Source organism: Physella acuta, unplaced genomic scaffold, assembly GCF_028476545.2.
Source record: "Physella acuta isolate Inbredline_101_S28 unplaced genomic scaffold, ASM2847654v3 ptg000116l, whole genome shotgun sequence".
Taxonomy (NCBI): Eukaryota; Metazoa; Mollusca; class Gastropoda; family Physidae; genus Physella; species Physella acuta.
Window position 1 is genome coordinate 110,544 of NW_026731636.1, and position 25,499 is coordinate 136,042.

The 25,499-nt window shown below is 33.7% G+C and overlaps 1 protein-coding gene across 1 annotated transcript; it reads right to left on the reverse strand.

Annotated features, from left to right (window-relative positions):
* Window positions 1–3,747: 3,747 nt before the first annotated feature.
* Window positions 3,748–24,065, reverse strand: LOC131934700 (lectin BRA-3-like). The gene is made up of 11 exons (XM_059290779.1): window positions 23,989–24,065; window positions 13,607–13,706; window positions 11,002–11,087; window positions 9,846–9,933; window positions 9,301–9,522; window positions 8,822–8,884; window positions 8,251–8,298; window positions 5,326–5,373; window positions 5,156–5,209; window positions 4,252–4,295; window positions 3,748–3,830 (listed from the first exon to the last, which is right to left on the reverse strand). The coding sequence occupies exons 1-10, from the start codon at window positions 24,001–24,003 to the stop codon at window positions 4,273–4,275; spliced, it is 747 nt and encodes a 248-aa protein (XP_059146762.1). The 5' UTR covers window positions 24,004–24,065; the 3' UTR covers window positions 3,748–3,830; window positions 4,252–4,272.
* Between the last annotated feature and the right edge of the window lie 1,434 nt (window positions 24,066–25,499).

Consider the following 25,499-nt stretch of genomic DNA (forward strand, 5'->3'; position numbering starts at 1 on the left):
AGCTGCTTGTAGATTTAGACTTGCGACCAAAAACAATTTTTTATTTCGGGCAAGTATACATTCGAGAAATCGGCCATCTGGCAAACGGAATTCGGGCAAATATCTTTCGGAAAAACGTCTGGCTCCCAAATGTCGTATCAGTTTGAAAAGGCTATGTTGGCCGAGCAATATAACAGAGTGCATTTTAAAAACGTGTTACATCTTTTTACATTTTTTATACTGAACAAAAGAACATAATAGCCTCCTTTGTATTAAAGTGACATTCAGTGTATACAATTTGTTACATTGCATATCATCTTGTTAACTTAATTAATGTTTTTTTTAATTTTGGTCATGTAGTATTGGTGCTATGGCCTTTAGTTTACGCGTATAAATTCTGCAAAAACAAAGTGTCATGGTCAAAGGGAAGTAACAATGAAAATACAATACAATTTCATGATTGTCTTTCTTCTTAAATAATTTCAGAGCCGTAATTTGTTTTGTCAACGTTATAGCAAATATAAATAAAAACAAAAACCAAAATAGTTGCACCAATGAACGCGTCAAATCGTGTCGTTTGAACCTCACAGAAAATTAGTTTTCAAGTGGCTATGAATACAATAGTGCCAAGCTGGGTAGCCTACAAGGAGACAAGTTATTGTACGCGTTTTCAAGTGCCTATACCAGGGCTCGGCAACCTGCGGCTCACGAGCCACATGCGGCTTTTTTGCTGTCAAGATGCGGCTCTCATGCTCCTTGCACAAATGTTAATAGTTATATTATTTCATTTTCAAAACTCATATTAAATATCATAATGTAAAGAAAAACAACTTTAAACAGAATTAAAACAATTATCAGAGAACATTGAGAATATGTGCAGTAGAAAGTATACGGACAGTCCTGTGGCAACAATCCCATGCTTGCCTCTGCCCAAGTGCAGACTTTTTCCAATGTTTTTAAATGGGAATATTATTTTTATTCAGAATGCATTTCCATATGTGTCAGTAATCATTAATTTGACATGAGTGACGTAGTTTTTAGCTATTAGCTTCCTATTGTTGAGCCAGGTACTGGACTATGGGGTACGAGTTTACCGTGTGTTCAGTGGGGTGGAAGTTACGCCTGGTGATAGCCAAAGGACAGAAGCGACAGATACACTGTTACGAAACCGATACCCAAGCCAGTTAGTCGGAATTTGTCGTGTTGAGGCTTGCCTGGCTAATGGCAGACTTTTTTAGCCGGTGATATTCGTTAACAGAGAAAAAAAGTTAACAACGTCTAAAGTGGATTGGGATAGTCCTATAGTTATATTATTTGACAATTTAGTTTATTATTCTTGAGAAACATGTGTATGTTTTTATATGAATAAATATTATTTCATATTCAAAACTATTTATTTTAAATAACAAATCACATTTATTTACCTAGTCCTAATCAAATAATAAAATATTGTAAAAACATGTGGCTCTTTAAAAACTGGGAAATTTTGATAATTGTAACTTTTGGGTCTTCCGTCTCAAAAGTTTGCCGACCCCTGGCCTATATCGTTTGGTTTCTTGGAAACAAAAGAATGCATTTCAATGTTTAAAACTGAAATTTTAAACAAAACTTAAACACGTTTTTTTTTCTCTAGGTGTGAGCGGTATGGAAAGGAATATGCATAGTAAAATTGTGTACCTAGTTCGTCAGGTATATCGTAAGGATCGCTACGATTTTCTTTGGCATGGCACTGTTCATTATTGGATGTCAAGTACGCATCCTTAAATACCGCATTCCACTGTGATACAACGTGTGTATGTGTGTGTATATATATCGAGCTGCAATTTGCATCTGTATCTCATCACTAAACCTAAAGCAACATCTAAATTTAGCATCGATAAGGTCTTACCTAATTACTTAAACGAGCTGTGTCGATCTGTGTAAAACACAGCTCAAGGTGTGTAGAACTATGTTTAGCACAGCTCGAGTTGTGTAGAACTTTGTTTAGCATTGCTCGAGGTGTGTAGAACTTTGTTTAGCACTACTTGAGGTGTGTAGAACTATGTTTAGCACTACTCGAGGTGTGTAGAACTATGTTTAGCACTACTCGAGGTGTGTAGAACTATGTTTAGCACTGCTCGAGGTGTGTAGATCTATGTTAGCATTGCTCGAGGTTTGTGTAAAAAAAATTGTTTCATTTGAAATTTAAATAGAATGATTTTTTAAATAGAATTATAATGAAATTAGATCTGCGACTAGTTAAGCCAGGACGTCTTTGCTCGTGTCCTCTAGTCTCTTGCTGATGTCTTTTGAGGAGGAATTTAGTATAATATAATTTCAGCCACTTTTCCTGAATGATATTCCCCATCATCAACACAGCTGGTGTCATGAGTGTTTCCCCAATGGTTTGTAGTTTATCCTGCTTTACGGTCAGGTAAACAGCATTAAACGATGTCGCGAGGATCAGTTTGTCGATGGGTACAAAGCTTAGAACAGACAATGTTCTTATCGAATATACCACTCTTCACCCTGAAGAGTATTAAAATTCCGACCCGCTTTTCATAAAATCAGCTTGTTAGTTAATTATAATTAACGCAAGGCCAGCCCGTACTTCTCAATCCTACCCGTTGTCCATAGACAAGCCTATACATTGCACTACGTTAACATAGAAATAGAGACTATATAAGTGCCTAGTACATGGTTCTATTAACCTCCGGCTATTATCACACTCGTAAAACCCGTCCCTCTCAGCTGAATTACACCCACGATAATTACCCACCCCTTCTGTTGAGTAAACACGTTAACCTGGTATTGTTAAAACTTAAAACTCAGGACACTATATATTTGACACGTTTAGAGACGCGCCAAGTACGTGCTGCTAGTTTTATATTTTAAAAAAAAAGCGATTCAGCTGAAGAATGTATGTGTCTGTTACCACTAATTGATAGATTTCCTACAATGTAACAGTCTGTAGTGCCTTAAACAACAACAGGATACTGTGACATATCTGGCCATAGTTAGAATACAAATGCGTCAATATTTCAATTGTGTTTGTTATGAAAGTCTATTTTAGGTCCGAACCACAAGATGTGATTGCAATGTGTCTACACTGTACTAAGGTGAAGCTAAATTCATCTACCTGATTTCTTACAACGCGTCTACCAGACTATACAATAGCCTATGTTTCAAAATACACCACGTCTACTTAGCTTTAACTACAACCTAAGCTGTATTAATTTATGTGCCTGATATCTTACAATACATCTACTTTTTTGTTTGGGATACATCTAGATTTTTAACCCCGATTTGGAGATGTTAACTTATGAGTTTCAAATAATCATGTCAAAAACTATCCAAATTGAAAAAAATTTTTTTGCAGAAACCTTCCAGGTTGTGTTATAATCAAATCCCCAACGTCTAATGGCTATCGAATAAACGGTGTCATCTGCCCAATGGTTCGTACTCGAGACTTTTCGGTTTAGCAACCATGAGCTGTACCGAAATAATAATACGTGTATATACTAATGTCAAGTTAAATGGTGATTTTGCGTTAATGTACTCTATTGGTCGCAAAGTTTGTATGGTTGTTTACGTTGCTTTCTTGTGGTTCTTTATTTAGTCTTATATATTTGGAAGCAATTTTTAAACAATTAAAAAAAAATTAAAAACTCTAGTTAATAGTGCAGTTCAATTTTTTATTAGAATATAATAATTTTCAAAGAAGCTTTAAACTTTATTTTTTATAAATTAATACTTTGTTTCTTTTAAACTTTAATGCAGAATTTAGTTCCAAATTCTAAAATTATTTAGGGAATTTTGTAGATTATTTTAACAAGTACTGCGTTCCAAGGATTGATAACAGGTCAAGCTATCTGTAATAAAATGAAGAACCAAACTATATGAAACAAAAATGAAATTTGATTTACTTAAAATTAAATGTATATTCTATTACAATTAAAAATTTGAATTTTTTTTTCGTCTGTCTAATAGCTACACAACAGCATAATCTCAAGGTTTACATTTAAACGATTCTACTAGTTGCATACATAAGAACAACTAAAATTAATTCAAATGTATAAAAAAATTCAGTTTGAAACATTACAATGCAAACGTTGTCTATACAGTCACATTTTTTAAAAGCCATCACCCCATCCCTCCTCAACAAACATGGTCACACAAGTTTAAATTCCTTCAACCCAAGGCGTGTGACGTCGTTTTAAAATAGACCTCTTATAGTCTTAAATGGGAGCATGTTTTAAAAGTCACTAAGTAAATAAATACAAAGGAACTTACGACTGTTAAAACTTCCTGTTTTTAGCCTCTATGGCATTTTCGCCCTAAAAAATAAAAAAAAATTAAGAATAAAATGTGTGCAACAATTCAATAGCAAGATATAACATTTTAAATAAATGGTCACTAAGATGGATTTGAAACAAACCGGCTGTGGTCTCCCCTAAACTTTCTCGAATATTCTTATATAACACTACGGGGGATAGCAACTCGGGATAAAGTCATCATTTAAAATCTATTTTTAATTACTTAAACTTTTAAAAATAGAATAGAATCTCGTAGAAACAAGAATTGCGCACCAAGTAAACGGCAAATCATATGTGCATACAAGTGCGAAATATCATTAGTACTTTATAAATTCATGTGTTTTTTGAGAAATCGAAAATAGAGTAATTTACCAATTCCGGTCAAAAACATTATAAAACATTCGACAGATTGCAGAAAATTAGATCTTTTACTTATATGTAAAATATCGTTTATCTATTTGAAACAGAACACAAGTTATAGGCTTTTTAAAAAACTAATAAGTAGAATGAGTCGCACTTCCATTTATCTGAAATCGCTGAAAAGTTTATACAAAACTCTAAATTTGTTATAATACTTATGTATAAAAATTTATCAACTTCTCTTTAACGGTACTCAAGTTATGGTGTTCACAGACATACACACATACGTAAACATAGACAGAATTGCAAAACCCAGTTTTTCCGACTTGATTATGCGTAAAACGCCAAAATTTTGTTAAATCTGGATTTTTAATTTCTACCCAATTACATTAAGTCCCTTTTACTCCGTATTTTATGCAGTACTAAGGTGTAAACCTGCGAAGACTCAAAATTTCATGTGATTTTTGTGCACGATTACAATACTTCCTCCATACCATGTATACGGTAAAGTATGAACGTACTTGTAGTTTTTGTGGTTCCAGTCGTCATCGTAGTAGGAAGGTGTTCTGTGGTTTCTGAAACAAGAATATTTTTCAAATGCTGTAAGAATTTAAACGTTTATAATTTCATCTAGAAAGATACATCCTGCCGTCCTAAACAATTATTCACTGCCCAAGTTTAAAAAACATACCCATAGTAGTTTCAAATGACGTAGTAGTAGCAGAGAGTGTTGTAGTTTCTGAAAGAAAAAGATGTAATGTTAATTTGAAGTTGTTAACAAGACTAGTTCACACAAATATACATTACCATTTATTTCTAGGTTTAATTTGTATTTTCGACATTTTTCATATCCGTTGCGTTTTGTCACTTGAGTGAAAAGGCTGTGTGCGGCACCCGATTTAAGTTTGTTGGGTTTCAGACGTCGAATTGCAGTTTTGACCTTATCCTTAAAGTATATCCATTTCTAAATACAAAACCACATACATATTGTCGGAAATCGCTTATTTTTATTCTACCACAGAAGCAAGGTAAAATTCTATGGCGGACTCGGCATTATCAGTGTTAAAATTTTCGATTCGCTAGCTATTTTATCGCTTCCAGCGTGCCTAGTAACGAACTGATTCTTGTTGTTGATTTTCAATCAGCTGTTAACAACTTTGAGACAAACCTTATCTCATCAAATATTTTTGTCGATTTAATAATGTTTAAAGGACTACAGTATCACTCTAGAAACTGTTTACAAGTGCCCTGATTTCACAGCAGCTACCATTTTCTGTTTATTCACTGCTAATAGATTCTAGATTAGTGTGCTACACGCCTAACGCACACGACAAGAGTAAGCAGTGTGTGTGTGTAGTAAAATATTACACAGCAAGAAATACACTATCACTCTGTGATCGAACCCAAAACAAACTTATCAGATAGAACGATTTCAGTAATAACTTATGTAATCATTGGGTGAAGTTTGCCTGCACATGTTACAAGTGTCCTAATGCGTAACATGGATGAAAGATTACACAACAAACTAGACTCATGTGCATGACATCTACATCATTAATTGTGTTTACAAGGAATAGATGCATTTAAATAGTGAGTACTTCAATATCCATTAAACTATTTGAATTGAAAGATTAATTAGTAGACCTACATATTTTGTTTTTTTACATCGTATGTAGGTTAGTAGACCTGTTTGTCATTAGTGGTTCAGATACTAGTTCAAAAGATTTTTATCTCCTTAAACTAATTAATCAAATTCTACTCAGTGATTCTCCTAATCTTATATTCATACAATATATCGTGATAGTTTTATGATTACTTTTATTTTAACATTAAATTTTGTTTATTTTCTTAATAAATTCATTTCCCCTATGATTTAGGCTACAGTATGTGTTGAAAACCCTGCAAGTTGTTTGGTTTAAGGTAACTTTCCCTACACATAATTTTCTTTCACATAACTATATCTGGAAAAATTGATGGAAGAGCTATTGACCAAGTGAACTCAGTGAAAGAATATGACAAGTTTTAATTACAGCAAAAAGAAGAAAGACTAAATTATGTATCCGAGTGACTGCAAACTGCTTTTCAAAATCTTGTTCTGGACCCAAAATAACTGTAAAATGAATTTATAGCTGACACCTTACAATGATTTTGCAACTTAGTTTAGAATTCTATAAATATTCAATGTAAAATGTGTTTGTGGTAAAGTGTGGGGTTTTTTTGTCCACTAAAATAACTTATGTTCTACTTTCCTTTATAGAATTAACTTTTGCCAAGAAAAAGCCAAGCAATATGAAACCAGACAATAACTTTGAAAAAAGAGCATTTATTTTGGTCAGTGCACACGTATTAACAGGAAGAGATAATGAGAGCTGAAGATATGAATAAATCAATTTTTATAGTTATAGTGGTAGCAAGAAAAAAAAACGTTGAAATATTTTGCCAGACGACTAATCTGAAAAAAGAAAATGCTAGATGGCAGGAAAAAGTAGCAGTTGCCAAAATGAAATTGAATATGCTTAACAACATAGAACAGTTAGATGTGGTTCATCCAATTTTTTTAAAACAATTTATTTTAATAAAATAAACATGTTTTTTACCTTTACGTATTTGATGCATTATCTTTGTGTGACAATTTATTTACTTTATTATTTAAAATGTGCTTGCAAGTTAAATACTCCATTGCATGTTTATATGTTAAAAAAACCTGTATAAATTAAAACCACATTTTGTTAGTATTTGTTAGGTTGTGAATGAAATTTTTCATTTTTCTTTCGTTTTTATACGATTTTCTCAAAATGTCAAAATTTACTATTCAAATAACTACTCCTCTGTTAGTTCGGCATGTATTAAAATGAAACTTAGCCTTCCTATTTTTCTAACATATATAAACAACTTCTATGAAGCATTTTTTAAAGATGTTTCTTACTTTAGATTTTATGCACTAAAATATGTTGAATTTGAGCAACTTTCAGCTTTTTCTAATAGTCTAGGATTTAACAATTAAAAATATTTTTTTAAACCCTTTTCTTAAAAAGTACTTTACAAAAAGATTCAGGCTAACATTGCTCTGCAAAATGCTTGCATTTCTGTGTGTTTACCTCTGGTGGTTGCTGGGCCTTAGCATTTTCAAAATAACAAACAAAAATATCAATATAGCGGACGTAACCAATATTTTTCTTTCTGAAAACCATTTTTAAAAATCTTATTGAGAGCATGCATTATATGGGTGAAGTTTCAGTGGATTAGCTTGACTAATAACAAAAAGGTGTTTGTCCTGTAGCTCCCAGACTTATATGTAAAACATCGTTTATCTATCTGAAACAGAACTAAAGTTATAGAATTTTGAACAACTAAAAGTAAAATAAGTCCCACTTCCATTTGTCGGAAATCGTTGAAAAGTTGATACAAAACTCTAAATTTGGTTTAATACTTATGTATAAAATTTATCACCCTCTCTGTAACGTTGCTCACGTTATCGTGTTCACAGACATACACACATACTTACACACACATAGACAGATTTGCAAAACTTAGTTTTTTCGACTTGATTATGCGTAAAATGCGTTCAACCTGCCGTCCTAAACAATTATTCACTGCTCAGGTTTTAATAACATACCTACAGTCATTTCAAATGGCGTAGTAGTAGCAGAGAGTGTTGTAGTTCCTGAAAGAAAAAGATGTAATGTTAATTTGAAGTTGATAACTAGACTAGCACACACAAATATACATTAGCATTTACTTCTAAGTTTATTTTTCATTTTCGACATTTTTCATATCCGTTGCGTTATGTCACTTGAGTGTTAAAAATGGTCTCTATCAAATGAAACACATAGAATAGGAACAAATATTCAGAAATAAAAACAGCTAAAAACAGTTTCTAAATAAGCGAAAACCGGTTAAAATTGCGTTCCCTAATGTATTTGAAATATACAGCCAAGGAAATGTGTAATCAATTGCTCATTAGGATGTGCGTAAGTCTCTGGATAAGTTTAAAGGAGTCCATAAAAGTTTGTAATCTAATGGTAAAGATGTTAGAAATTTGAGAGTAAATTTACAAAATAAAAAGATATTTTTTCCCCAGCTCTTATTCGATTTTTATAACATTTCCACAATACAAGTCTTTTTTATTTTATAAATAAACATTGCATTCGAAAGATAATTAGTAATTGTAAATTTAAGAAACCAACCAGTTGTTGAAGTGGTAACATCCTCTGTTGTTGTTGGAGCAACACATTTTGTAGTACTCGAATCTAACAATATGTAAATTAATAGAGCTTTAGAAAGCGAAAACATTTTAAATGTGAATGACATCTGTGTTATGTAACATCGAAAGACATTTACTAATCCAACGATCATATTTTACTTCATTCTTTAAAATTGATTGGTTGTTAGTGTCTTTATGGTAGGAAGAGATAGTGTGTTTTATGTATTTAAACTTTAGTTGTTACTTTCACTTTGAAACACATTTAAATTAGTTAAATATTAATATTAATGATTGGCGCCTTAACACAGTTATTAGCAAATTGCATTGCATTTTTGCTTGGCTAGGTATTTGCCTCAAGGAATAAAAACCCCGTCGCAAATTTCAACCTGTTTGGGGAACTTAATATGAAATAAAATGTGACATAGCCAAATGAATAACAATTAAAAAAGAGATTTAACATACTTGGTTCCATGCACACGTAGAACGCTTTGTAACTATTGCATAGTTGGTCGTACACCTCGTTATTCATTTTCATAATGACGCAGGACCATATGTTTCCCTCCCCTGTGTACGGAGCATCAGATGTCCACCAACTATAGATCACACTAGCCGAGCTGAGATCTTCAGTCCAAACAAAGGTTCCCTCAGTCGTTAGATCATTTGCACCAATCCAGAATTCGCTGTCTTTAGTCAAGACATTAATATGTTCATTTTTAAAAAAAACATTTACTTACTTTAGCTTTTATCATTTTGTGTTTGTTTCATATGATGATGGCTTGTTTGTAATTATATGCTGAATTATTTTAAGATATATATATATATATATATATATATATATATATATATATATATATATATATATATATATATATATATATATATATATATATATATATATATATATATATATATATATATAAAATTTGAAGGCATCATTTTAAGGCCGTTTTTTGGTAATCACCGCGAAACTTTACATAGATGATTTTAAAGAAAAAGCTTAAACATACCATAAATATTAAGCGCTGCTCTTAGCGCCGCCAACTGTGTTAATGATGTTATCGTTGCAAGAGTACCCTCCATGTATTGACATGCTGACTGTTAGAATAAGAATTTTATTGTAGAATAATTAAGGTGTACTTTGTACAAATCTATATTGAAAAGACAAAAGTAACAACATAAAGCAAGGTTGAGTTCTCTAAAATTTGTTCGTGCAATTGTATATAATAGAAAGTGTTAGGATGACACTCACAGTTAAATCTGACTACAAAAAACGTTTTGGATAAAAAAATCCGCTGTTTTTTTTTGAGAAAAAAAAATGTGCTGCTTTTTGACAATTAGGTTTGAATTATATTCAAAATGTCTTTTTTTTAACTTGGGGTTAATGGAAATCTCTCAAAAGCTGAAAGAAATCAGTGGATAGTATCCAGAACTTTTAAATCAACGCTCCTGAATTTAAATGAAACGATACTCATTTTATCTTGTTTGCGTACTCACTGAAATAAAAAATAAGTCAAGCCATGTTTGCAATCTTGTCTGGATGTATCTCTATCATTGTGAGTGTGAAAACATTCACTAAAGTATTGTTTTAGTTAGGCGGACATAATTTTAAATATAATTGTGATATCTGATGGTAGGTTTCTAACTTTTTTTTCTGGTAAATAACTTTATTTCCAGGTGAACATTATACGGTGTGTATCGTTTGAATTAAGTGATGGATATTTTTATTCACAAGTGCCAGTGCGATTACCAGTTAACGGAATTGGAATCTTACTATATTTTTTTGTTTCCCAATAACAGAGGAATTTGGTCATTTGAAAGTATATTATAAAAAAAACAAATTCTCAGAACTCTTGGCCTATCACTTCTATTTCTCTTTTGCTCGATTCCACTGCAAATGCCATTTACAATATTGCTTATATACACAAATATACGAGAAAGTTTAGGGAGCGAAGTTACTCTTTATCCGTTATGCTATAAAAATATTCGCGACATAAATGTGTAGAGTCAGAATTTATTGTAAATACTTATAGAAATGATCAACATGGCTTATATAATGTGATATTAATGTAGTTAGTTATAAAACAGATAGATTTAGCTAACTATTGTGTATGCATAGGAACGAGCTGCATTAAAAGGCACTTAATTTTAACAACGTTAACTTACCAAGGCACTGTTCCATGTAGCTGGCTCTCTTACCAACAGAAAACATCTTCCATCAACCCATTTACCGCCGTCCCACAGATCTGAACCTGTAAATATAAAGTTAGTTGGTTGCTGAATAAATTAAACTTTGGATTTATTAGTTTTCTTTCTTTGAAAGCAATGCAGCGTCTATCAAAATAACTAAATAATAATGTGTATTGTAGGCAATTATGTATTGCTTTTTTTAATGCAGACTACCGAAGATGCGATTGTTTTGGATAATTAGATATACTGTTGCAACTGCAAACCCTAACACACCTCTCCCGTCAACGACCTCTCTAGCAAAAAACACTAACAATCAAATACCCCAACCATATTCAGCCGAACAGCAGACACATATATAAAGCATTACCATACAAAATGCATGTGTAATCCTATATACACAAGACACCGATGCCTTTACTAAACAAAGTAGGTTTGTTTTATTTTTCTTACTAGGCATTTTGCAAAGCTTTGCTTAGGTTTGCGAAAAAAAATTATGAACAAAATCTTAACTTCTACATAAGCAGTCATGTAGTAATCTGCTTGTAAAGACTAATAAATATTTAAAATTATAATATAATAGATCTACTTTTTCTGACATGTTGGCCTACTTTAATTCCGTAAAAAAAGTTTTGTTTATACCTACTTAATACATAACATTTAATTTTACTTTAAGTTAAATCTGATAATTTTAGTATTTAATAAATTGTTGATTAGATGATATGTGACAAGTTGTACAGTACAAGTTCAAGCAGCATTTTTTTCATTTTATATTAACACTAGCCGTCTCGACTAGACCCTGCACTGCCCTCTGTAAAAATCATTTCTGAAAGGACCAAAACGTGTGTTTATTAACCAGCATGGACGTTTGACAAAAGAACACATAACCTTAAACCCAACTCTAACTTTGAATTTTAAACTATCCAACACCAACCAAAACACAAACACAAAAGCAAACACAAACGCAAACAAAAACAAAAACAAACACTAATAATAACACAAACCCAAATACAAAAATAAAGGAAAAACAAACGCAAACATAAACACAAGCAACGCATAAACTCAAATACAAACTCAAAAACAAACATAAAACAAAAAGGAAACAATAACGCAGAACACAAACACAAATTGAAATGCAAACATAAAAGCATAATGGTTTTGTTATAGCAAGGGCGCCAAATTACATCCTGCCGGGGCACTGGCGGAGCTGCCTGGTTTAACTTAGTAAACGACTATAATACCCCAGCTTTCCCATAGTCTATTGAACTCACTAAACTGAACGTAGGCGTCCTAGAACTCACGGAACAAAAACCCTGTTGCGCCAAATAGCCCCCTGTCGGGGCGCTAGGGGACGCCTAGGATTTGATTTATGTCAAGTCAGTAGACCGTCCCTGAGTCTATCGCACTGTTTAAAATGAGTGTATGCACCATAGCGCATACATGATAGCCCAGGGCTCCACATCTAACCCTTAGGGGCGCAGGCGGACGCACTTGATTCAATTCAGTGAACTACTCTAATACACCCAGCTTGTCCGTAAGCCGATAGATAGAATTAAAAATAGAGGACATTTCGGAACGGCCTCTAAACAGTTATTTTTTTTAAAGTTTTTTTTAAAGGAAAGTAACGGTGTTTCATCACATTAAAAAATTACTTATCTCACACATAGTAAGAAAATAAAATCACTAATGCTCAGATTTTTTTCCAAAAATTACAATGTTCAAAAAGCAAATACTACTACTTTTAACAGTCTACTGCTGTTTACCCCAAGAAAAAAAAAAACATTAAATTTTTTTTTTTAGAACGGTGTTAATCTCGGTCGGGTTTTACCTCTGCGAGTGCGTAGAATCTGACCGACAGTTATCCTATATCGCCGAGTGAATTACCGAGGTTAATGTTTTTTTAGCCGGCTTTACGGAGCCTAAATACTGTAACAACTTTTTTAAAAAATCGTCTCTGTTTTTCATAACAATTTATATAAGAAAATGGTTCGCTTTTATCGGCCTTGCAAGGTTCCCGATCGGAACACTGCTTTTTTATTACCCAGGGGTGTCGTCCTATGAACTCAGGAGTTATCAGAAGTTTTTATATGAAGAGCCTAGTGCTAAAATTACTTAAGTCAAATTTTTGTGAAAATCAAACCAAGCAATGTTCGTTACTCCTGTAATTTAACTTTATCTTATATACAAATAACAATACTGGAAAAAATAAGTTGCTCTTTCGAATAAACATATAATATAAACCGTTATGTTTTACAGTAAATTTAGTTTTGAACTCATTTATCTCAAAATGCTGTTTTTGTGACTTTAGTACTTTTAGCACTAAGGCCTTCATATATATTGCTCATATGAAGCGCTTGTCACTAGCGTTAACTTTGTTGCCGATTAGCAATTTGCCCCGTGGTGTACTCCCCTGCAAAATTGTAAGCGCCTTTAACACCGTCAAGTTCCCTAACCAGCAGCTGATAATTTTTCGTTTTCTACATAGTTTTTCTGTGCATTTAAAGGCTCAATATTTTTAACATTTTAATAGTTGTTTTATTGTTCCATTACATTTTACAACATATCTATAGAGAAGCGAACTCACCTACTGCCCCAGAAGAGTTGATGATGAAAAGCACCGAAACTGACACAACTAGTTGAGATAATTGTGCAATCCACATCCTCGTCATTTTTAGTTTGCAAATCTGGAAATAAAACTTCACTAACTTTTGACAAGAATACAGCAGTTTTTCTAAAATTATTTAAACTATCTTAACCGTCGCAGGTTGCTGCGATCTGGTACTGCTAAAAATGACGCAAAGTACTTTTAGACGTCTTATGTTCATTAATGTAATGTGATGTTAAATATCTATTCTTTCTTAATTTTTGAAGTGAGTGACATTGGGAAGGGGGGGGGTGAGTTGAAGTAAAACTTAAACTGTAAGTTAATCACGGTTTGAAATAGTGAGTTCAAATACGACAGGCGTATTCAGGTTTTCGGGTAAGGGTGAGCGGCGACCCCCCGCCCACCCCCTTCTCTAACCATTTTTATATAGGCGGTAAATCATAAACAAGAACAAAAACTACTAATAAATTAACAATATTAGTAACTATTTCTGCTATTTAATACAAGAGTAAGAATACAACAATTAACGCTAACCCGCCACCAAATGGAAAAAAAAATCAGGAAAATACTGCTATCTACAACTAGAAAGTTAAATCCCTAGTCTGACGACACTACTAGTCCTTAACATTAAAATCTAATCTAAGTCTACGGACATCCCGTGGCCTGCCACCAGCTTAAAGAGACGCCCCGCACCGCCTACCTACTCCAGCTATCGATCTCTCTGATTGTCGTCTCAAACCCTTCCCAAAATAGTCAAGTCCACCGTGCTCAACGTAAGAAACTCCGCCCACCATGTGTTAAATCTGCTTAACGGTCATCTGCGGCCAGGTATTTCCCCGACATGAATTACAGCCCAGGCTGACCGCCGCAGCCTCTCTTCGATCACCTGCACCCGTCCAAGTCCTATCTCATTATACGGGTGCGTCCTTTAACCATGCCCCCCACGCCCATTGTTGCGTACGCTACTGTAGGACATCGATTGGCGATGGCTCAAGTGTCAGTAGCGTTGAGGGGAGTTATCAACAGCCAGCAGTTACAGATTATTGGGATCAACAAAAAAGACAAGCACTATGCATCTTAACATATAATAGCCCAAGTGAACACCTCTCTCTCTCTCTTTTTCTCTCCCTCTCTCTCTATCCCTGTCCGAAAGTTTATTTTTAATCGATGTGATTGGTATGTTCAGCGATATATGGAGAACTTAAAGATACGAACTTGTTGAAAATAATATGGTGATGTTATAAATGTATAGACTAAAGATATGTTCAGCGATGTAATAGTTAAAGAAATTGATGAGTTATACTAATTCAATTGAGTTGTAGTTTTTAATTTATTTTCTACTTTTAGTGCATTATTACATAAAAGCTTGTTATTAATCGTTTTAAAAAAAAAATTGTTTTGCATCCACTTGGTTTGCAATTCTTTATTTCTACGAGATTCTATTCTATTTTAAACTTACTTATATTTGAAATTTCATTTATCTATCTGAAATAGTACTCAAGTTATAGGCTTTTGATAAATTGAAAGTAGAAAAAGTTCCACCTTCGCTTATCGAAAATCGCTAAAAGTTGATACTGATCTACACATTTTATATAATACTTATAAATGAAATTTCATCAACCTAGCTATAACGGTACTCGTGTTTACAGACAAACACAAACAGACACACACACACACACACAATCACACACAGATATACGGACAAGATTGCAAAACTAAGTTTTTCCGACGCAGGGAGGTGTAAAATTTCGAGATTTTCAAAAATCTCGATATTTTTTTTGCACGATTACGATAATTTATTTAAAAAGTAGATTGTGTTTTTTTCAGGTAGGGGGGGGGTTAGTGGGTCGAGTAGTTAATCGCTTGTAACTTGAGCTGAATTAAATGAAGGATTAAAAATAATAATATAAATATTTTAAGCAGCACGACCGATATATACAATGTAAATACGACTGAGATATTTCAAAATCCTGCTCTTTAAAAGGTGAATAATTAAATAACAAACATAAAAATAAAAAATATCGGAGTTTTTAATATAACAAATAAAGTTGAAGTAAACGTCTTACCCTAGCAAGCTGGTGTCCACGTCTACTGCCAAACACTACACCGGAGACTAATGCGTGCTACACGTTTTATCCCTTCTTTCTAAACCCACGCTCATTGTGTAGGCGTCTGGGTAACATCCAGTGGCGTAGCTACCGTAAAGCTAGCTTAAGCAAGGCATAGGGGCCCAAGGCAAATAGGGGCCGTTTTCCAGCTTGAAAAAAAACGAAAACTTTTATATTGGAATTTCAATATTTGTTTTAAGTAAATAATTATAAAAAGAAAAAAGGAAATTCATTTTTTTTTCTACTGTAGAAATAATTTAAATTTCCAAAAAGGCCCCCCAATCCTTTCTTACTGAACAGGCATTGGCATTCAGTGTGTATATGGGGGGGGGGGTCGAACATGGCCGATATGGCGCTATTTACCCTATAAGTTTTTGGTTTTGATCCAATTGCTGAGAAAATTTGGGAATACTCAAGGCATTGTTTCTTCGCCAGATATTTTATTGAAAACGTGCCTGAAAGAAACTCTGGGGAAGGTTTTTAGCATTATATTTCATTTTATTGATGGAAATAAGCCCTCACTATAACGGAGAATGATTAACGTACACTCAATGCTTTCAAACAGCACGCCGAAGGGCGTCTGACCGGTAGTTTGGACGAACCCGCGCTCCAGCAACAAAGATCAGAAAAAGAAACAGTGGCGTTGTTTGCCTTTTAACTATCTCAGTTTTAGAAAAAAAGGTCACACGACTACAAATACACCATTGGCAACGCGTTGATGAAACCCTTACAAACTGTTTCATTACACTGGTATGTGGGACTAGATCGCAGCATCGCGGTTGGATATGCTTGATACAGATAAACATTCTTTAATATTCCACTGTGACCAGGAAGGAGATTTTGATGTATATGATGGCATTTTTTAATCACATTATTTGTTCATTATGATGCTGTTATTCGTTATGAAACAAATTGTAGATATGCCCATTGGGTCAGTAGCTATCCTAAGTATCTAACATACAGAAGCAGATAAAATAGATCTCAGGGAACTTATTAATAATTTTTTTCATAATTAAAAGCATGAGAAAAAAATCTAAATAAGTTATGAGCAGTTTAAAAAAAAGTGATTGTTGCGTCACAATGTCGGGTCTTCCTTATCGCGTTTATTGTCACCCTATCGTCCCTAACAATTTAGCATTTTCGGTGGGGTGTCACCCCTCTCTGACTTATCTTTTATTATTTTAGCTGGATACAGCAGAATGTTTAAAGTAAATTTTAAAATGTTTCGTAATCGTGCCACGCCCCCCCCCCCCCCGCGCCCCGAACGAAATGGACTTTGATAATTTTTGCATAGGGGCCCGAAAATCCTAGCTACGCCACTGCTGCCTCCATCACGTGTTTTCTTAAGGTACTGTTACACAATACACTTTAATACAATTGGACGCTTATCTAAGTGTTAGTAACGTTATCACAAATTTAGTACTATTCTTGTGATTGTTTATGGCAAAAAAGTGACCCCCCACCATATTAGACAGAGTTAGTGCAGCGGGTGTTAACGACACCAACTCTTGTTAAAACTTACACAATACAAACTTTACTGCAGTTGGTTTCTTTTGTACGTGAAAAAGGTTATCTACTCAATAATCCAGCGTAAACCTTGCGATTCTAGTAGGCGAAAAGTGTACGCCCCCCCCCCTAGCCGTAAAATTTCAAGCCCCCCCCCCCCCCACTGGAGAAATAATACGAAGGGGCCCACTGATTTTTGCATAGGGGCCTGAAAATCCTAGCTACGCCACTGGTAACATCCCACGCAAAAGTATTAACCTCAGGATTATAACCCACGCGATATCTACGCCTGTTCTGCACCTGAAAAATCGTTAACATATTGACTAAATAAACCCAAGTTAGATTTTTGTTTGTGGCCATTTCCATTGTTGTTTGTGGATACACAACCTAAAGCTGACGCAAGACAAAGCCTCTTACTTCAATGGATTAAAAATGAATTATTATTGTTTTACTGTTAAATAATAGAGCAAGTTGCTGTTTCAAAAGAAGTTAGGTAATGAAAATATTTAAAAATTATTTATTTTAAATACTTATATATATATATATATATATATATATATATATATATATATATATATATATATATATATATGTGTGTGTGTGTATATATATATATATATATATATATATATATATATATATAATATATATATATATATATATATATATATATATATATATATATGTGTGTATATATATATATATATATATATATATATATATATATAAGTATTTAAAATAAATAATTTTTGCATGCTATTAGGTAAATGGCTTGACCTTTAGGGAAAACTGTCGGTTTTACTCAAAGCCCTCGACGAGGGCTAAAAAGTGACCGCGAGTAAAATTCTCTTTATATGAGCTCTATTACGAAAAAAAATTTCCGACGACGACCCCCCTTGAAATATTGTGAGGTGGTAGGAGAACGCCTAGGGGTGTCACAAAAAACTCGCCATGTCCGGGAAAATTCGTTAAATGTGTCAAAACTGACCAGTCGTATTTCCCTATATAATCTTTGTATTTTATGGGAAAAACAGAGGGTGATTTCAAAACGGATTTGAGGGCACTTACCGTCTTTACATCTGGCTAATTTTTTGCATGCTATTAGGTAAATGGCTTGACCTTTAGGGAAAACTGTCGGTTTCACTCAAAGTCCTCGACGAGGGCTAAAATGTGACCGTGAGTGAAATTCTCATTATACGAGATTTGGTCATTTGGTCTATGAACAGGGGAAGTAACTTTGTAATGTAATAATTTTTAAATATTTTTATTCTCTTTTCAAGAAAAAAACAAAAATCATAGAGTATAGCATTGTTTTAAATAAATATTTTGTTATAAATAAGGTTTTACTTTGTACTGAAATTGTAAAAATTAATTGCGAAAGTAATTTATTATAATATTTGATTGATACTATTGAGAAACCCCTTGCAGTTCTAATAACCGTGCGAGTGATAAGTTTGCGAATATTCCATCAATATTTGCTTACTATACAATCACTCCACTGTATAAATTTAGGCCCTAAGCATTTAAGATAGCAGCCAATCACCTATTATTTAATTCCTCAATTTTTTTGAAAACCTAAGCGAAGCTAGGCTGTATGCTTAGTTGTATAATAAAGCGGAATATTATTAGTACTTTTGGTGAACGAAAGTTACTCAAAATTTGACATAAGGCAGAGAATTAGATCTTTTACTGACGTGTGAAATTTCATGTATCTGTCTGAAATAGTACTCAAGTAATAAGCTTTTGAAAAAATGAAAGTTGAAAGTTCAACATCCAGTTATTGGAAATTGATCAAAAGTTGATGCGGATCTACGACTTTTATGTAATACTTATAAATGAAATTTCATTCTAGCTGTAACGGTACTCAAATTATCGTGTTTACAGACACACACACGCACTCATACACCCACACAGAGACATACGGACATAATTACAAAGCCCCTTCTTTTCAGACTCGATTACACATAAAACAACAAAATTTTGATAAATTTTAATTTATAATTTTTGCCCGATTAAAATAAGTCCTCTATACTTTAGATAAGATGAAGGACTGAGATGTAAAACGATGAAAACTGTCAACATTTCAAGTAATTTTTGTGCACGATTACAATACTTTCTCTATACTCTGTATACGAGAAAAAAAAATGTATGTACGGAACATACCAGCTGTCGCAGAACAAAGTATTTTACTTCAAACGCTCCACCGACAGATTATCGTTGTTGTATTACCGATTAATGATGTTTTCTATCATATCAAAAGAAATTTCAAAATCAAAACATTGTATACAATCTTAAATAGTAACCATTTTGTTTTCAATATAAACTTCATCAAATAAGTTTTTGTTTGCAACATTTATATGCGAACACACACACAACTGTGTTGGCGGGAGTGGTGGTTGGGGGGTTAGGGGGCTTATAACCACAACCCCGTCCACCCCCACCCCCTTTACGGTTCTCTGTGTAAAAAAAAAAACCACATTGTATCGTCACAATACCACTGGTACTATTTGACTCTATTTCTACATTTGTATATATAATAATTATTTATGTATTTTTTAAGACATCTAAAAACTATCGCTGTGTTCCCTCTGAGTCCCCCCCCCCCCAACTAACCACTAAAACCAGTAGCGAAATCAGAAAAAAAATGCCCCTGGATATATCATGTTAGGCTCTTAATTAATACTAAATCAATAAAAAATAATGTTTAATATTTTCATTTACTAATGAATAAACTTTTCTAAATAATATAAAAATTTGTCTTACCTTCCTTGCTTTGTGAATTAGATTTAACAAATACTCTATGTAAACTAATTCTGATTTGAGCAATGCACTTTGTTTTTTTTTTAATAATTTTGCCGGCGATAGAGTGTGTTCGATGGTAGGGGAAAGAGAACTCAGCTATGGCAATGGTATAAAAAAGATACTATTATAAAAACTACTTTTTTATATAAATCAATTTGGCTACAATTTTCAAGACCAATATTTGGTCCCCGACACCTGCCCTATTCCCGCCATTGCCTTTGATTTCCTCCAACACAAGTATACTTGTTAACTGGTTATGCGCCATAGAGGCCGATGAATCTGATTTCAGCCTGCTTTTTTTATTGGATTTGCTTCATTCGCCTTTGTACAACCAAGAACAAACTATAAGGCGGCAGTTGTTTTATTTTTGAGTTGTCTCTCCTGGAAGAGTTGCTGTCCCCAGCTGTCGAACTTTATCTGTCCGAGGTTTCGAACTAGAAACTTTTCGATTTAGCAAAAATGGGCTTTACGGCCTCGTTGTTGGATGGAGTCGGCCATGTGTGTGGTTGTAGTTGACCGTCCATACCGACCCCTTTTCGCCCACTAGAATCGCAAGGTTTTTGCTGGATCAGTGAGTAGATAACCTTTATCACGTAGAAAAGAAACTAACTGTAGTAAAGCTTGTATTGTGTAACTTTAAAAAAGAGTTGGTGTCGTTAAAATCCGCTGCACTAACTCTGTCCAACATGGGGGGGGGGGGCTTTTTTTCATAAATAATCGCAAGAATGTGTACTAAATGTGTGATAACGTTAATAGCACTTAGATAAGCGTCAAATTGTATTAAAGTGTATTGTGTAACAGCAACGTGGTGGAGGCAGCTTTTTTCCGATGAGACAAATGGGAAAGATTTTCACTTAAAAGGTGAGTAGATAAATCATTTAACACTTAGAATAGAAACCAACTGTATTAACGCGTAATGAACGATCTTACTAGCCGGTTTTTGTTAAGTAGTGACGTGACTAGTTCTTTGTATGATTCTGACGATTATCTAAACTTTAACGTGAGAGACCCCATATTTTTTTTCTCGATTTCATTACATGTTGCCCGGATCCCCTATATTAAAGTACTAAATATCGCTCTTTCTGATCAGTAAAATAACTTACGGTCGGAACGGGTGAGTGGAAGGCGATACTCTTTGGCCACAAGTTTAAGAGCTAAGAAAAATATATCACGGTTTTCTATAATAATATTTAAAATTACATAATAAAATTGTTTCCTAGAAAAGTAGAATATTGTTCAGAATATATCATTTTCTATTGCTTGTTTCATAACGAGTCCGAATACTGCATTTTTCTTTTAGTTAAGGCCAATAAACCTACTAAACGAGGTTAAACCGGTACTACACGATGACTGCAACTGCATTGTTATTTGATTCAACCTAACGGAATATTTAGAACTCTAATACACCATTCTTTCAGGAGGTACCGAACTTCACCAGTTTCAAATGCGCATTTACCAAACCTTTCTTAATAGTTCTATCTTCCGCACTGTCAAAATCCGACCGTGAATCATAGGAGTCGGGGTTGTGTCTTGACCTCCGCCGAGTCACTGAAACTAACTCATCAAACCTTTTGGGTTCTACAGGACCCTGGTTAAGAACCACTGCTCTAAACTATTTTGATTTTCTTTTTTTTCCCTTTCGTCTTTCTAAGTACGTAAAAGTAAGCAACAATTCGTCAACTCACTTGATTTTTAATATGATCGATTACTGATAATACAGCCTCCCGATCTCTGTTTTAAACGAGTTTCTTCATGACGTTTATAGCCTGCCCCTCATCCCGCTTCCCGCCAGTCTTTACACCAGCATCTGCTTAGTGATGTTTTTTAGTGTCTTTCTAATATTGTGCCCTAACCACCACCTTTTCGTTGCTCTTAGTTCATTAACCGCTGTCTGTAACCACCTAGCTCCGAGCCATCCAGTGAAAGAAACTTCACATTTAGCTATAGATCCAGACTGAAATAGCAATATTAACGGAAAGTGATATTTTAACACAAACGGTAGACAGAGGTACAGAATATTGTCCTAGTAGAGACAGAGCAGTCAAACATAAAGGGATCCGAACCTACAGTGGCGGAACTAGAAAAAAAGGGCCACCCCGCAAAAGAAATTTTAGGCTCCCCCCATATATATATACATATATATATATATATATATATATATATATATATATATATATATATATATATATATATATATATATATATATATATATATATAATTAAAGCAATTTACAACATCTCACCTGTGTAAGTGCATTAGCGTGTTTGGAAAATCAGTTTTATTTTATCGCTGCTATCAAACCCTATAACCTCGAGTCGGTTAAAAGAATATAAAACATGAAAACTTTGAATAACTAAATGTGTCTCTTGTTATGTTTATTTTTATATTGTTTATTTTTTTGTATTTATATTATTAATTTTAAATGCATTTCCTTTTTATACAATGCCATTCTTTAATAAGTACTTAATTAAAAAAAATATAATTAAGAGAAGTAAATGTTTTTTTAATTTGTTTAGTACAAATCTATTAAAAGGAGCTTATGAGCACCCCTATTTGACTATTTAAAAAAGGGAAATAAGTCATGGAAGTGGTTTGAACGTTTGCTTAGGTTTGATAATTTTGATAGTATGAGAAAGAGGACTCGGCTTTAACAGTGGTTTAAAAACAAAGGGGAAAAATTATACAAGAGCGTGGGGTAGTGTCTATAGAATAAAGATAATCCAACCGCAGCTACGGTAATCGTACAAAATAAAAATCGAGTCAAAAATAAAAAAAAATTAAATTTCTTTTAACTATTAAAAAATGTATTATGGTCGACTGTGGGCCCCTAAATGGCGTGCCCCCCCCCCCCCCCCCCGCAATGGGGGGGGGGAGGTCTGCCGGCACTGTATTCAGCCCCTGCGAACCTACCTATCCACGCGGCACCAAATCGCCTCGCCGTCTATTTTTGATTGTAGGAAAAAATCACAGGAAAAAAAATATAGCGGCCCACGCTTTTAATTATAGTGATATAAATAGTAGTGCATTAATATATTTAAATAAAGTATTTTTATATATATATAAAGTATCCGCAGAGGTTAATTGTTTGTATCAGTCTCCTGGATTCGACTACATCCGGCATCGGCCAATAAAAATCGCACTTTCTAAGCGTTTTGGTAAGTTGTGACGTCATCGGCGCAGTGTGTCAAAACAGCAGTTCTGAAGCCTAAATTTATTATATAGTTTAAATCGCAAAGTGTTTTTTTCAAAATGAGGGAAAAATGACCCTTTTAAAAATGGAGACAGTCGTTTTTTTTTCAAAGATGACGCCACAAAATATCAAAATATTGCCTTCCGAAAAAGCAATAATTGTTAATTATTTGCCTTTTCGTGCACTAATATGTTGTCAAATCTACCAAAACGCTTATAAAGTGCGTATTTCATCGGCCGATGCCAAAAAGTATGTAAATAATACAAAGAAAACAGACAATAAATTTATGTTGATCATAGTGTATTGCGTATTGCAGTAAAGCATACAAACTAAGTTGTAAACAACACACCGCGGACAGTTTCGGGGCACGTGTTCCAAATTAGGTCAAAGCACGGATCTAGGCTAGCCCGCGCAGCCAAATGTCGAAATATATTTTTTTTAACGTAAAGCCACAAAGCAATGTTAACTTTATAGACAAGGGTGTTAAAGGCTGCATTGTTTTAAACTAGAGCATTTACATTATCTAGAACGTGGGGATATTGGTATGTTATTTATTTTAAACTGTAACCGATCGATGGCAAAGTGGTCAAGGCGGGAAAATGAGGTCACGTGATGTCTCAAAAGTTTAGATGGACACCCGACATCTAGATCTAGCTCTAGTATTTCGATGAAAAGCGGCTGAATTTATTGATTAAACAGTTTGATGGAGATCTAGATAATTAATAAAAAGAAAAGGTGTTTTTATTATACTTACAAAATACGACATCATATCAATGCAAAAAAAAAATTTTCCAACGCCATTTATGAATATTAATTAGATCTGCATCACCACATGACCCTCGAAGGCTCAGACGTGTAGGTCTAGGGCTCTAGGCGTAACACACATTCGGCCCGGGATGTTAATAGTAATAACATATTTTATTGGTTTGGGGCCTATGCCTAATTAGTTGGCCCTGACATAAGGATAACCTTTTTAAAATATTATTTGTAATTGGAAGGGGGTTAGGGTTAAGAAAATGTGAACACATTTTTTTTTATGTATGTCTATACGTTTTACAAGAAACATGTTTGAAAAGGAGGGCATTTATTTTTAAAATGTGATGAGTGCTGTGTGCTTTTTATTCTCACCTACTTAAAGTGACGTAAGCAAATTTGCATATGTCCTTGACCTTTTACTGCTTTGTAAAGATTCTCAAGCGCTAAAAAAATGCCTGATTTCTGTTATTAATACGAAAAAAGAAAATACACGGACATATTTATAACCACGATAATATACGCAGTTTAACCAATTTTTGTTACATTTTATTGTGATGGGGCATTTAATAATCAATATACACACAGTGGTCATCGATAAAAGACGTCAGTTTTTTGATGAAATTTACTTCCTCCTGCCCACAGTTCATCATAAAAATTGCGAATCGCCCCCCTGTCTCTGTAGTGTTTGGATGTTTATGAACGATTCCTAAGTCCCGCGTAGAAGGGGCGGAAATTGGTAAAATATGTGTTTGTTCTATAAAGTTTTATAGATCGTTGTCTATTGTGTTCGGGTCGGGGAGGGGTGGTAGGCTGTTTAAAAAATAATACTGTTTACAAATATCTCAGACCTGGTCTCGCTTGGTGAGGGGGGAGGGAGGGGGTGTATCCAACGGCCCCCCCCCCACCCCCGACAAAGTACAGAGTGAGAATTAAATGTTGACCTATGTAAATAATCTATTTTAAGCATTCTTCATCTTCCATAGAAAAAAATGTCTGAAATAAATCCTAATTCAGATATGCATGTGTTGTGTATGTTTACCAGAATACACATATTCACTCCTCTTACGGCGACTTACCAGAGCCGTTGTGGGTATTTTAAGGAAAGTTTATAATTCGAATTTTGGGTACTTGTATAATTAATTTAAAAATTAATCAAACTATTCAACTATAAAATAGACTTCTGAATAAAACAAATTATTTATGTTAATCATTGGATTAACATAATTAATTAATTATTTCGTGATAATATTTAAGTTCAAGAAGTCTTTTCAAGAAAAAAAAATATAAAAAAAAATCTACCACTCAACTGCATTAACCAACTAATTAGCATAATTAACATAATGTAATTAAGCTAATTAATTAATTAGCACTAATGATGGCACCTCTCCAAATCCTCATATTGTCATAATCAGAATGCAAAAATATTTATGTTACAAAAACTACACATCTCTGTTGTCTCGGTGCCTAGCGCGACCTATTTAGGCCACAGTGAGTTTGTTGATGTTTTAT